General features: G+C 39.2%; 3 protein-coding genes across 5 annotated transcripts in view; 1 reads left to right on the top strand and 2 right to left on the bottom strand.

Annotated features, from left to right (window-relative positions):
* Nucleotides 1–3521: 3521 nt before the first annotated feature.
* On the bottom strand, nt 3522–6451 carry LOC119475846 (complement C1q-like protein 2). 3 transcript variants are annotated; one of them, XM_037748915.1, is made up of 6 exons: nt 5843–6433; nt 5555–5638; nt 5308–5370; nt 4355–4438; nt 4049–4177; nt 3522–3954 (listed from the first exon to the last, which is right to left on the bottom strand). In XM_037748915.1, the coding sequence occupies exons 1-6, from the start codon at nt 6096–6098 to the stop codon at nt 3674–3676; spliced, it is 897 nt and encodes a 298-aa protein (XP_037604843.1). In that variant the 5' UTR covers nt 6099–6433; the 3' UTR covers nt 3522–3673. The 3 variants fall into 3 exon arrangements, with proteins under 3 accessions (XP_037604843.1, XP_037604844.1, XP_037604845.1); XM_037748916.1 differs by lacking the exon at nt 5308–5370 and having other exon boundaries at nt 5843–6451; XM_037748917.1 differs by lacking the exons at nt 4355–4438; nt 5308–5370 and having other exon boundaries at nt 5843–6451.
* A 2067-nt stretch (nt 6452–8518) lies between these two features.
* LOC119475599 (methyltransferase-like protein 27) overlaps nt 8519–12523 on the bottom strand; it is a 4501-nt gene continuing 496 nt past the window's right edge. The window contains exons 2-6 of the mRNA XM_037748458.1: nt 11900–12031; nt 11234–11362; nt 9534–9669; nt 9267–9359; nt 8519–9111 (exon numbers count right to left, since the gene is read on the bottom strand). Coding sequence (XP_037604386.1) covers nt 8906–9111; nt 9267–9359; nt 9534–9669; nt 11234–11362; nt 11900–12031 — 696 coding nt within the window. The 3' untranslated portion in view covers nt 8519–8905. The remainder of the gene's footprint in view (nt 9112–9266; nt 9360–9533; nt 9670–11233; nt 11363–11899; nt 12032–12523) is intronic.
* Nucleotides 11353–12523, top strand: part of nf2b (neurofibromin 2b (merlin)) — a 26009-nt gene continuing 24838 nt past the window's right edge. The window contains exon 1 of the mRNA XM_037748456.1: nt 11353–11371. The gene's annotated coding sequence lies outside the window, so the exon portion shown is untranslated. The remainder of the gene's footprint in view (nt 11372–12523) is intronic.

Below are 12523 nucleotides of genomic sequence, written 5' to 3'. Positions count from 1 at the left end.
GGCACTTCAGCATTGGCTTCACTTTTCAGACCCTGGAGTTGCCCACTTAGCTGAACCTAATCCTAACTATGACTTTTGATTGTAAATCAAAGAATAGTCAAAAAAGTGCACTGCCAGAAGTAAACACTGTACAAAAGTCATCATTGTGGAGAATAATCCATTTGGGGAATATGGACTTTTGGACCTTTTTTTCTTATTTTTAGAGAGAGGAGACAGGAAATAGAGGTGACAGAGTGAAACTGGGATGCCTCCAGTAGTTTGGACTTTGGTTCTCAGCATACTTGCCAACCTTACAGATTTTCCTGGGAGACTCACGTTTTTCATTTCCCTCTCCCAGTTTCCTCCCGGGGTCACAATTCTCCCGTAGTTCTCCCGATTTATGGCAAATTTTCAAATTTTTTTTTTTTTTTCGTTATCTTAGCCTGTTTCTGGCACTGTACAGCGTGTATAATCCCTACAGTTTACAATACAGCTACACCAAATGTCGTTTCCCAGCGGAAGAGAGCTGTCTTTGCTCACGACACAGCGCAGTTTGAGCTCATGTTTGAGCTGCACTCGGCACAGCGTGCAGCGCACATCACAGCGTGCATCGCCCAAAGTTGAGCTTTGGTCGACACAGCGAAATGTCGTTGTGGCGTGGGGTTCAGAGCGCAGTGGTGCCGTTGTCACGTTGTGTCTGAAAGGACCTTCAGCGAGTGAGAGAAGGAGAGAGAAATGGAGAGTAATAAGAGAAAGAAATACTCAAACAGGAGCAAAACATTAATAAAAACTGATGAATATTAGTTTATGCCAGAGATTCACATGCCAGGTTTATGCCAGGGGGGCAAATTATGTCATTTTCTTTCCTGAGAATTAAAGATCAAATTAAAAGTTTAACATAAAAATGCTGTTGCAGTGTACGTATTATTTTGTTATTCACCAGAATGCAGCAAACAAAGTCTCTGAAACTCAATTTTTTCTGGGGGAGGACCCCCAGATTCCCACTTTGGTTTTGAAACACTCTATTTTTAAGGTCTCAAGGTTGGCAAGTACGGTTCTCAGTATATCTAATCCGGCAATAACCACAAATTATACACAGACCACAAATCAAAGATTAACTGTGACACGTTTGAATGAAATATTGGTCAAACAGTCTTAACTCTTAGCTCTAGTCAATTACCATAAACTGAATGAGGATGAATGAGAATAAGCCTGCCCAGTCCTCATCCTATTGTTCTTTAAACCATAGCCCAATTGCAGTAAGAGTAGGTCATGGGATTACAATCAACTGTTCTGCATCCATTTTCTTTATCAGGCATTCATTCATTCCTCGCCAAGTTCACCAGGGCGATACCAAGCAAGCAGCTCGCTTTCATCTGCATTGGAGCAGAGTAGCCATGAAAGGATCAATATCTCTGAAGAAGAAGCAATACAGTGTGTAGATCCCCTGGTACCATTGTGTGACTTGGCTTCTTCCCAAGATACAATTCTGCAGGAAAAAAAATGCCCTAATTCTGTTTGTATTGAATGTTATGTGAAAGAGACGATATTAAAACCCCCTTGGTTGTGATTTTACTGGATGACAACCCGTCACCTGACTTTACCTCCTCCACATGCCTCGCACTCATGGAAAGAATGGGGTTTGCATTCTTGCTTTTGCTGAGACGAGGCCTCCAGCATCCAATTATTTCACTCCTTTATATGCCTTCACAGCAAAACCCTTTCAAAGGCCCGTTCTCTCTCTTTCTCTCTGTGTAGGACGTGATTTCACTACTTTATGTCTCTGTAGCCCTTCTTCTCCAGTCAGCGCTGCCTCGAATGCAATTCGCAGTCTCTAAATGTACCGCTGCCCCTTCTCTCCGATTACTCTAATCTGTGTGCCAAATGCCATGGGACAGATCGCAGCTAAAACGGACGGGAGAAACGGACTCAGGGTCTCCATAGTTAACGAGGTAGCAAACCTATCTCCAGGGAAAATGAACTCTCTGAATGATACTCATTTTCCCAAATCTGATATTCATGTGGCTGCTGGACATCACGCTGTGAAGAGTCCCTGTGAGGGAAACCCTCTCCCTCATCCACTTATCTCCCTCACTCTTCTTTAGTTCTTAGAAAATCCTTTTTTGTGTGTAATTATAATCTCAACCGAGCAGATCCCTCGTTGCCATTGAGACAGTCTATGCAGCAAAAGGCCCTTAAAGTGATTGTGTAATAGGGAAAGTTTTTTTTTTTTGTATTATTATTACTGTGTGGAGCATCCAGTCAGAGACAAGGAGAGAGACAAGTCTAAAAAAAAGTGTTTTTGTATTCTCATGGAATTAATTTTGAAAGGAAAGCACGAGTGTTTGAGAATGTATCATTCATTATTGATAGGTAAAGTGTCTAGTCATGTCTAGTCTGGGTCATGTCTGAAGCCCAGTGGTGGAAAGTAACTAAATAATGGCTGTCAAAGTTAACGCGATGATAACATGTTAACGCAAATTCATTTTAACACCACTTATTACTTTAACGCATTAACGCAACTTGTGTTTTTTTAAGTTGTAGCGGGCTCAGTTTTAAAGCTAGAGAGAAGATACTGGTATCATCATACTGTCATACTAGCTAGTTGCAAAGGAGATTAAATAACGCCACAAACCTATGCTAAATTTTGGCGAGGAAAAACTGGCATGGCCATTTTCAAAGAGGTGCCTTGACCTCTGACCTCAAGATATGTGAATGAAAATGGGTTCTATGGGTACCCACGAGTCTCCCCTTTACAGACATGCCCACTTTATGATAATCACATGCAGTTTGGGGCAAGTCATAGTCAAGTCAGCACACTGACACACTGACAGCTGTTGTTGCCTGTTGGGCTGCAGTTTGCCATTTTTTGATTTGAGCATATTTGCTATGCTAAATGCAGTACCTGTGAGGGTTTCTGGACAATATTTGTCATTGCTTTGTGTTGTTAAGGCTGAAGTAGGTGAGATTGGAACAAATATGATTAAAAAAAGTTATTTTTAAAAAGCGGTCGCTATATCATGACAGTAGTACATGAGACAGGTAACCTGAAAAAAATCATGAGCCTCTGTGTCCTCCGGTGCTCCTAACAGCATCTGCAAGATTTCACAGACCGGAGGAAAAACAACCAGTCAGAGCTGATCTGAAATCTGCTGTCCAGCAACCGTCTATGAGAGCCGGAAATATTGTAGGCTACTCCACTACATTTTTTGAATACCTTTAGTTAACCTACTAGTTACTTTTCAAATTCAGAGTTTGCATATGATCAGTTAAATTATGTTCAATTGTTAAACTGCCCAGCAGTATGTAAAAGTTGGGATTAGCCCCAGCTCCAACTTTAAAATGCCACTTAAACATGAATGTATCAGTAACAATAATCCAAAAATATATTAACCTATATAATACAAAATCACTCATAGGGGCTATTTTTCTGCAGAATTAATTTACATCAGTACCCAACAACTTAATTCTTAAACTTCGCAGTTCATGTAAAGTTTCTATAACGTTTCTGTAAAGTCAGTGACAAAAAACAGAACTCTAATGAGTCTTTGATTTATTTGAATGTATTTTTCACGTGATGACACAAGAGGGCAGTCAGATTCGGAGTCACATTATTTGATGTAGTAAATCACAGTGTAGCCAATAACAACAGGGTTTGTGACAAGTCAATCACACAGCAGCCTAAACGACATCCTTACAGTGGGAAGAGAAGGGAGCCACTGAAGGTGTTGTGGTTATCTCCATCGTCGTAGAGAGAATAGGTTGACGGGAGCACCAGGTGAATCTCATCTCCTGCTAACAGCTCCAAGATAACAGAGTTAGTGAAATACTTATAAAGTGTTTCTTCCTTCCACTCCACATTATACATGATCCTCTGGTTGTTCTTGAACACATATACACCCATAAGACCTGTGTGGTTACCAGATACAGTGAACTGGAGATAGTAGACACCTTTGACTGGTGCAGTGAAGAAACCTACAGAGTAAGAAGAGAAAATGAAAAACAGTAACAACTGATTTATGTAGATTTACATGACCACATGTGTTCATGTGACCTGCAGTATATTTACCTGTAGCTGGATTATAAGCATTGCCAATGTTGGTGAAGACCTTGCTGTATTTCAGTGTGATGTCTGTGTTTTGTGGTCCAACATATCCTGCATCAGTCAGAGCTGTATAAAAGGCCACCTTTGGTTTCTCTGTTAACACAAAAAAGTCAATGTGTGTCATTAAATTTGACCTGGAATAAATAGTGTGTGTGTGTGTGTGTGTGTGTGTGTGTGTGTGTGTGTGTGTGCGTGTGTGTGTGTGTGTGCGTGCGTGCGTGCGTGTGTGTGTGTGTGTGTGTGTCGTGAATATGAAGATACAATCATCACCTGCATTTTCTCTCTCCAGCTGGTCAATCCTGGACTTGCTAAGGACAAGTTCACTCTCACTGCTGCTCAGTCTGGTCTGCAGGTCTGGAGTTAATACAATGACAGTGAATTACAGAGCAGAACTGATAACAGGCACAATCTTGACCCTCATCTAGTCTGTTGACCCAATACTCATGTACTAGAGACTAAACCATATTTATCTCTCACTGTCCAGCAAGTCCTCATGCCTAAATGACTAAATAGTCAATGTCGGTGCTGTTCAAAACAACCAATATTACTGTTACAAATGAGTCTTTTCTCATCTCACACCTGTGTTGTTAAGGTTTGGTTAAGTTTAGTCAACTAAAACTTTTTGGTAAATTTTCGGGGTAAATTTGTGGAAATTGAGGCCAGAGATCTGTTAGCCAAAATGTGTCGGTATGACAATGAAGTTGTTCTAATACTTTGAGTGTTGCTGGAGTTTTTCTCTTCTCCATGCACCTTGTTACTTGTTGTAAGTGGGTAAAAATTGTGCCAGAGTTACTTTACTGTTCATTGTGTGTCAATGTTTGCATTTAACATTTAGGGATGTCGGTCTGTCGGTCGGTCCACCACTTTGGTCCAGACTGAAATATCTCAACAACTATTGGATGGATTGCCCTGAAATTTGGTACACACATTCATGTCCCCCTCAGGATGAATTTTTATCACTTAACTTTTCATCTAGCGCCATCATCAGGTCAAAATCTTCTCCAACACCTTGGTTTATGACCAAATAAGGAAATATTTTCAACACTTTTTAGGCTCTTTTTCCTTTTTAGAAAAGCAGAAACTAAAATTTAATTCAACGATGTGATATATGAAAACTTTAACATAGGTTCAAATAATTGCATTTATAAGTTATAGAAAATAATTGCAATAGAAAATAGAAACCCATAAAACTTATTAAACCTTCATGTTTGTCATTGAAATACCTGTATTCTTTTTTTCTAGGTCACTTGTTTTGCTCTCGGTGGCCGTCAGTCTAGTTTCTTGGACTGAAAAACAGAAGACGTTTGATTTTTTTGTGAATGGTTAATTTCTAAAACAGATTAAATAACACAATGAGCTCTGTTGTATTTTTTAATGTAGATAAATTATTCTTTTCATAACATACTGTTTAATAAAGATTTATTCTGGAGCTCACGATAAGTGCATCAGTGCACTGACACACATCATCACCTGCATTTTCTCTCTCCAGCTGGTCAATCCTGGACTTGCTAAGGAGAAGTTCACTCTCACTGCTGCTCAGTCTGGTCTGCAGGTCTGGAGTTAATACAGTGACAGAGAATTACAGAGCAGAACTGTTAACAGGCACAACAAACAGTATCTTGACCTTCATCTGTTTAACCAAAACTCAAAAATGTACTAGAAACTACTGTAAATGTCCATGACAAGATCACACACTTCAGTCTAACTGTTAAAGGACAACATTATCAACACTCAACAGGAAAAGTAACCAGTCTGTACCTGAATTATCTCTCTGCAGCAGCTCCACGTACAACTCGAGCTTCACTACCATGTCTCTCACCGCCCTCACCTCCGCCCAGATGTCAGGGGTGGTTGGCTTTGTGGTCTGCTCTGTCAATTCCTCAACTGCATCTCTTGGAGCCGTCTCCTGAAACTCTCTGATCTCACCCACCTCGCCGAGGCCTCCACCATCCCCCTGAGCCCCTGACCCACACAGACCGAGCAGCAACAGCAGCAAACCAACAACAACCCTCATTGTCCAGTTACACGTCTTCACAAAGGTACAGTGGTACAGTTGGCCCGTCTTATATAGTCTTCAAACTCCAGCCGGCTGAACGAATGGGAAAAACAACAAGTGTTTTTGTTTGATAGTTTGATTCAAGGCCTCAGATGATTCAGTACGATCTCTGTGCTGGTGAGAAAATACAAGCTGCTACTGGCTGGTGGAACACTTTTATCATGATATCCTCGCATGCAGTCACAGCTGTGCATACACCGAGTTTATTAATACACACTGAGACAAACACACTCATCCTAATGCTGAGGTCTTTTAGTGTGACTGAGGGTTATCTGATTAAATTCAGAGTAGGAAGCAAAACTTTGTACTTCACTCCGTCTCACTACTTATCTCATTCTCTCTGATATACAGTATCATAAATGAATATAAAAACTGTCCTCTGTTAGAAGATCGTGTAGCATTTGAGTGACTCACATTGTGAATGTTTTGTTTAGATTGCTGATTATACAGTATTTTTTTTTTTTTTTACCACATAGGCTCCTTTAGATATATTTTTATAAACTAAACTTTGCGTTGACATTAGATTATTTTCTGGTTATCAATGTTAAAACATTGAACAACAAAACATGAAAAAGTACCTTTCTTCCACAATGTTTATTTTGATGCTGATCCAAATGCAGGTAGACTAGAGGATTGTGCTGCCTTGACAGAGGTGTAGCAATGTTTTATTTAACTACATCAAATATTTTAACATCTATGTGTATCTACTGTTAATTGAACTATAATTTGAAAATTGAATGCAACCTCCAAACTTGACACAAATTTAGAAATATATATTTTTTTCAAGCCAATACAGTCTCATTTAAGTACTCTGTGCAAACATTGATGCATTACTGCACTTTTCTCACATGAGGGCGGTATTTCCCTGCTGTATAAACTGTATCAGTAAATCATACAGACTGCAATCCCTTTATACTGTGTTTAGGTGAAAATGAAAGGTCATCTTCAGTTTACAGAAGGTCAAACAAGATAAAGATCTGTAATCTTTGCAGACAAGTTGTCATGATATCAGTTGTATTTATATTATCTCTGTACTCACAAAGACAGAAACTGGGAGATATGATTGATTTTTTTTTAATACATTTAATCATATTTTAGGGCTGTCAAAGTTAATGCGATAATTTCTTTAACGCATTAACACAAATTGTGTTTTTTAGGTTGTAGTGGGCTCAGTTTTAAAGTGAGAGTGAAGATACTGGTGTCATATGAAACTAGAAAAACCTAAGGAATCCATTGGAAACCATGTCATACTTGTCATGAAGGAGTCTAAATAATGTTACAAACTTGCGCTAAATTTTGGCATGGCCATTTTCAAAGGGGTCCCTTGACTTCTGACCTCAAGATATGTGAATGAAAATGAGTTCTATGGGTACCCACGAGTCTCCCCTTTACAGACATGCCCACTTTATGATAATCACATGCAGTTTGGGGGCAAGTCATAGTCAAGTCAGCACACTGACACACTGACAGCTGTTGTTGCCTGTTGGGCTGCAGTTTGCCATGTTATGATTTGAGCATATTTGTTTATGCTAAATGCAGTACCTGTGAGGGTTTCTGGACACTATTTGTCATTGTTTTGTGTTGTTAATTGATTTTTCAATAATAAATATATACATACATTTGCATAAAGGAAGCATATTTGCCCACTCCCATGTTGATAAGAGTATTAAATACTTGACAAATCTCCCTTTAAGATACATTTTTAACTGATAAAAAATGTGTGATTAATTTTCTTTCTTTTCTTTGAAAGACTAAATCTGAAACAAATTTACCATCCAACAAGTTATTATTCAAATCAGAATGATCAGCTGATGTGGCGTACCTGAAGCTCAGCATTTTTGCAGGATCAGGAGCTGCATCTCCTCTTCCATCTTGCTCATCTTGTTGAGCCACTTCTCTTCTTGTTGGACCACTTCTCCTCCACCTCTCTGCTCTGTTTCTGCAGCTCCTTTGTTTTCTTAAAGGTCTCCTTCTTCGTCACTGCTCATCGTTTCCTTTCAGATCTGGCTGGCCTTCTTTTCACAGTCCTGCTGCAGCTCGGCGACTGCCTCCTTCTACCTAACAATCCACCGGCTTTCCCACTCTTCATTTAACTGTGTCACAGTTTTGTCAAAGGAAAGTTTAATTTCATTGAGCTGGTCACCCTCCTTCCAGGATTTCTCAGCCGTCATCATGTGGAAGCACAGACCTCCATCTGTTTTCATTTTATTTTTCTTTCCATCTCCTTAAGAGTCAAACATTATATTCTATTTCTGCCAACAGATCCCCCTAAATGTTACACACTGGTCCTTTAAGCGTTCAGTCCTAAATTATAGCAGGTCTGAGTTATCCCGAAAAAGAATTGTGGCTATTCACCTATAGACTGCGCTACAGCGACATTGTAACTGGCCAAACCTCAGTGGTAAAGAGTTTGACTCACATGATTTACCAGCTAATAATTTTAATAAAATCAAGGAGAAATTACAGCATACATCAAATGCATTTTGTTTGGCAATTATATTTGACACACTTTTTGTGTGAGAGAATTTATTTTGTAAGACTATACAGGCAACACTATCTAATGTAAATTATTAGTGCATGTTCCTCTATCAGATTCACATCAGTGTCAGTCAGTAAGAGACCCAGAATGTCAAAAGAAAAGTCCTGAAAACTTGACATTTGAAGAGTAGTTATTTGAATATGTTGTATCTCGTTACATATTTCGTGTTCTACATTTGCTGGTCTGACATACAGTATGTAATGACACATCTCTGTGATGCATCGTGCTACAGTTTCTTGTAGAGGTACACATAACCAGATGAATAGTCGTTCCCTTGTGCTGCTGACACTCCTCTAACAAAGTTTTCCACCTCAGTGACAGCTACACGACTCCAGAGCCCCTCGTCCTGCATCTGCTCCAGTTCACGCTCCAGGGCAGTTATGTACTCCAGATTGTCAGGGCTATGTCTGCACGTCATACAAACGTAGCCACCTAGAAGGAACAGGTGATAGTGAAGCAGTGTTGCTGAGTAAATGGATGGATATCACCTACATACAATAAAATTACAACTCAGTTTGACACATGATAAAACATTCACCAGGATTTTTCATGCAATATGGATTGAAGCCCCCAGCACAATTTTTTACCTGGTTTGCAGGCGATGCACAGCTCTCTGACCACGCTTACAGGAAGGCAGTTACCATTCAGTGCTCCACATATCACAACCACATCAAATGATCCTGCAGGAGGAAGTAAAGAGAACGACACAAACACCTTTCAAATTAACCACCGCTTTGCTTTTTTTTTAAAGCTGAATTTGATGGCTCCATTTACATCCAACATAACCTTTTTATTCATTGTTAATAAATAAAGTATAAAACATGTACCGTAGGTTTTTGACATAATTACACTACCTTTTTGAACAGGTAGCGACAGTTCTCCAAAAAGGCATTGCTTGAGGTCTTGGTAAAGCCCTTTCTTTTGGGCCTCCTCCAACATAGCCTTGCTTGCATCGATGCCCACAAAATTTCCAAAACCATCCTGCTTCATCTATAAAACACAGAGTTGATTACATGTCACTGAGGTCTAATTGGATACCGAGAACTGATTTCAGAAAAGTAATTCCACATTGAAAAATCAATAAAAATAGAAGCTTGTTTGGATAAAAAACAGCAGATTTCTAATATATGTACCTAAGAGAGATACAAAACGAGGCAGTGCATACACATTCACATGTATACTCAGAAATACATTACATACATCTTCAGGATTTCACTTGTTCTTGGAGCAGACATGAATTTTTTTTAAACTTGACATTGGATAAATCTGTTCAGCACTCCACGTCAACCCTGACCTGGATCCAGACCGTTGCATGACCGTTGACCGTATATATACTAGCTTCATCTGCGTCTTTTTGATACACATAATGTTATAATCCATGAAAAATACTAATGGCCATTAAATCACCTCTTCGTATTTTGGGTGACCTTTGTGATATCAACACAGAATTGAAAACTTTTTACTCGACCTTGTATAAATCTGAAATTTCACTCCATACAAGTACATGTATGTGTTTTATTCTAGACCCAAGAAGAGTTAAGGATTGCTCTTGTTAACATGAAGAAAGGTCCCCAGGGTGGGACAGAATTCCACCAGACCTATTTCTTGCTTTTTTGGGATGCAGAGAAAGCATTTCATAGATTAGAATGGGAACATCTTTGGACTACTTTGGATAAATATTATCAAAATCTTATCCACAAATCCCTCGGCAATGGTCAACACTGGCAATATTTGTTCAGCCCAGTTAGGCATTCTAGTGGAACCCACCAGGGCTGCCCCCTGTCGCCACTACTATTCGTCTTCTTCCTCAAACCACTGGCTCAGAAAATCAGACAGCATCTGTCAGTGCTCTATATCCCATCACTTTTTGTAATACAGATCACTGGATATCATTGTACACTGATGATATCCTTCTTTACATAGATAACGCAGGTTCTTCAAAACCAAATTTGCTTTCCATGTTTGACTCGTTGAGCTTGCTATTTGGATATACAATTAACTGGACAAAGTTAGCGCTGATGCATTCATACTCCCCTGCCCTCCTAATAGTTAAAAGTTTCAGGTATCTCGGTGTTGATATCTTTCCTGCTACGTCTTCCATTGCATTACGACATTTTCAAGGGATATACAATCATATAGAGAAGGACTTTGAATGCTGGTCAAAGCTCCCAAATTCACTCCAAGCCTGTATATCAATAGTTGAAATGGATGAAGTCTCTCGTGTTAACTTTTACTCTTCTATGAATCCTCTTGCTCCTCCTATTGGTAACTGGGAAAATCTGCCCTTGCTAATCTCCAAATTCATATGTAAAGGAAAGAGGCCTCGTTTAAAACTCACAACTCTCCAGCGAGACAATACAGGGGTTTGTAATAGGGTTGGAAGAATTGTGGGGGGGGGCTGATACCAGCTGATTTTTATGGACATTTCCCAAAAGAATTACATTTCTTCATTTTTTTCCTACAGTATGTATGCTATTTATTATTTATTATTTTTTTTTAACCATAACTAGATCAACCAAAATATTTTCTGTCTGTTCTGCTGCTGAGATTTTACCTTCTCTGCCACCAGTCCTGTACCGCAGGCCACATCCAGCACGACAGCTGCTTCACGGTCGCCACTGAAATGGGAGGAGATGCTTTTTGCTGCATGACCTGCTCCATCGTAGCCCAGAACAACCACATCCTATTCAAGGTAGGAATAACAGATTACAGTGGTTCTGACAACAGACGATCTCAATCACTCAACACAGGAATTAATCACATTTCATTTACTGTTCAAACTGTTCATTTAAATGCCTCTTTCAATTTTAGAGGTCAAACCATTTAGTAGTAGAATAGTACTTTCTAGGAGACAGGGTTGCTTGGAACCCATTGGTAAGTAAGATCTACTCTCTACTTATTTTGACTCACATATATTTGTGTCTTATTTTAGATTTTTTAACTTTGAAAATTATAATGTACAAAATATTTTTTACCAGGATCCCAAGTGTGGTTGGTTCCCTTCATATATTTGAATTTGTAAAGGAATACCACCAGATACAAAACACAACAAACCTTAATCACGCTGTTCAGGATGTATCAGGGATTTTAACATTATATTCATTTCATATTTTTATTTGGGAGTTTGAAACTCTAAACTTCAGTGTTTAAAGAACACATCATCAATGAGACAAACAGTGTTTTGTGCTATGATTCAAAAGAACCTAATAAGTTGCTCCACCTGATCGTAGGTCTTTGCCCAGATGTCATAGAGGGCAATTTTATCACCAACCGTAGCTGCACTATGAAATAATGAAAAGTCTTCTTTTACAGTTTCATATGTTCTCTGCGTTGATGCCATGTCTCCCTCCATCTGATGAGATAAGGGAACAAAAGTTAGGGAATGGAGGATATTCAGAGGACAAACCAGGAGGCTATCTATAGTGAGATCTGTTCATGTGTTGACGGCAGAATTGGTCAAATTCCATGAGCTCTAAACAAGAAAGCACTTGCGCCGAGGCTGAATTTTTCAGGACTGTGTGCTCATTTGTACAGATTTATGAACCTGACTGACAAGTTCGGTCAGTTTTACTTTGTCACCCTTGTTGGCATAGTGAGAGGCACGTCGAACAAACAGTGTGAAAAGTAGACTTTACCGCATCCAAGTGGTGTGAGTTGTGTGCGTCTTTGATGAAACGTGAATAAACACCATTTCTGACTGAACGGACTGTATTAATTTATACAGTATAGCTATATAACACCATGGCCGCTCCTGTCAGGGTGGATACCTTAAGTATTAATGTTACCAATAATAATTCTTGTTTTGAGTGAATACCAGTGTCAATAGGATCAATACAAAAAATAA

Source organism: Sebastes umbrosus, chromosome 17 (assembly GCF_015220745.1).
Source record: "Sebastes umbrosus isolate fSebUmb1 chromosome 17, fSebUmb1.pri, whole genome shotgun sequence".
In the NCBI taxonomy this organism is placed as follows: domain Eukaryota; kingdom Metazoa; phylum Chordata; class Actinopteri; order Perciformes; family Sebastidae; genus Sebastes; species Sebastes umbrosus.
The sequence above is the reverse complement of the archived record's forward strand: the minus strand, read 5'-3'. Positions and strand labels throughout refer to the sequence as shown.

Excerpts from the sequence above, each read along its gene's own strand:
- LOC119475846 (XM_037748915.1), bottom strand. The coding sequence starts at position 6,098 with ATGAGGGTTGTTGTTGGTTTGCTGCTGTTGCTGCTCGGTCTGTGTGGG. Across the intron at positions 5,371-5,554 it reads GCTGGAGAGAGAAAATGCAG|TCCAAGAAACTAGACTGACG; the intron begins GTGATGATGTGT and ends TCTGTTTTTCAG. Across the intron at positions 3,955-4,048 it reads TGCTTATAATCCAGCTACAG|GTTTCTTCACTGCACCAGTC; the intron begins GTAAATATACTG and ends CTTACTCTGTAG.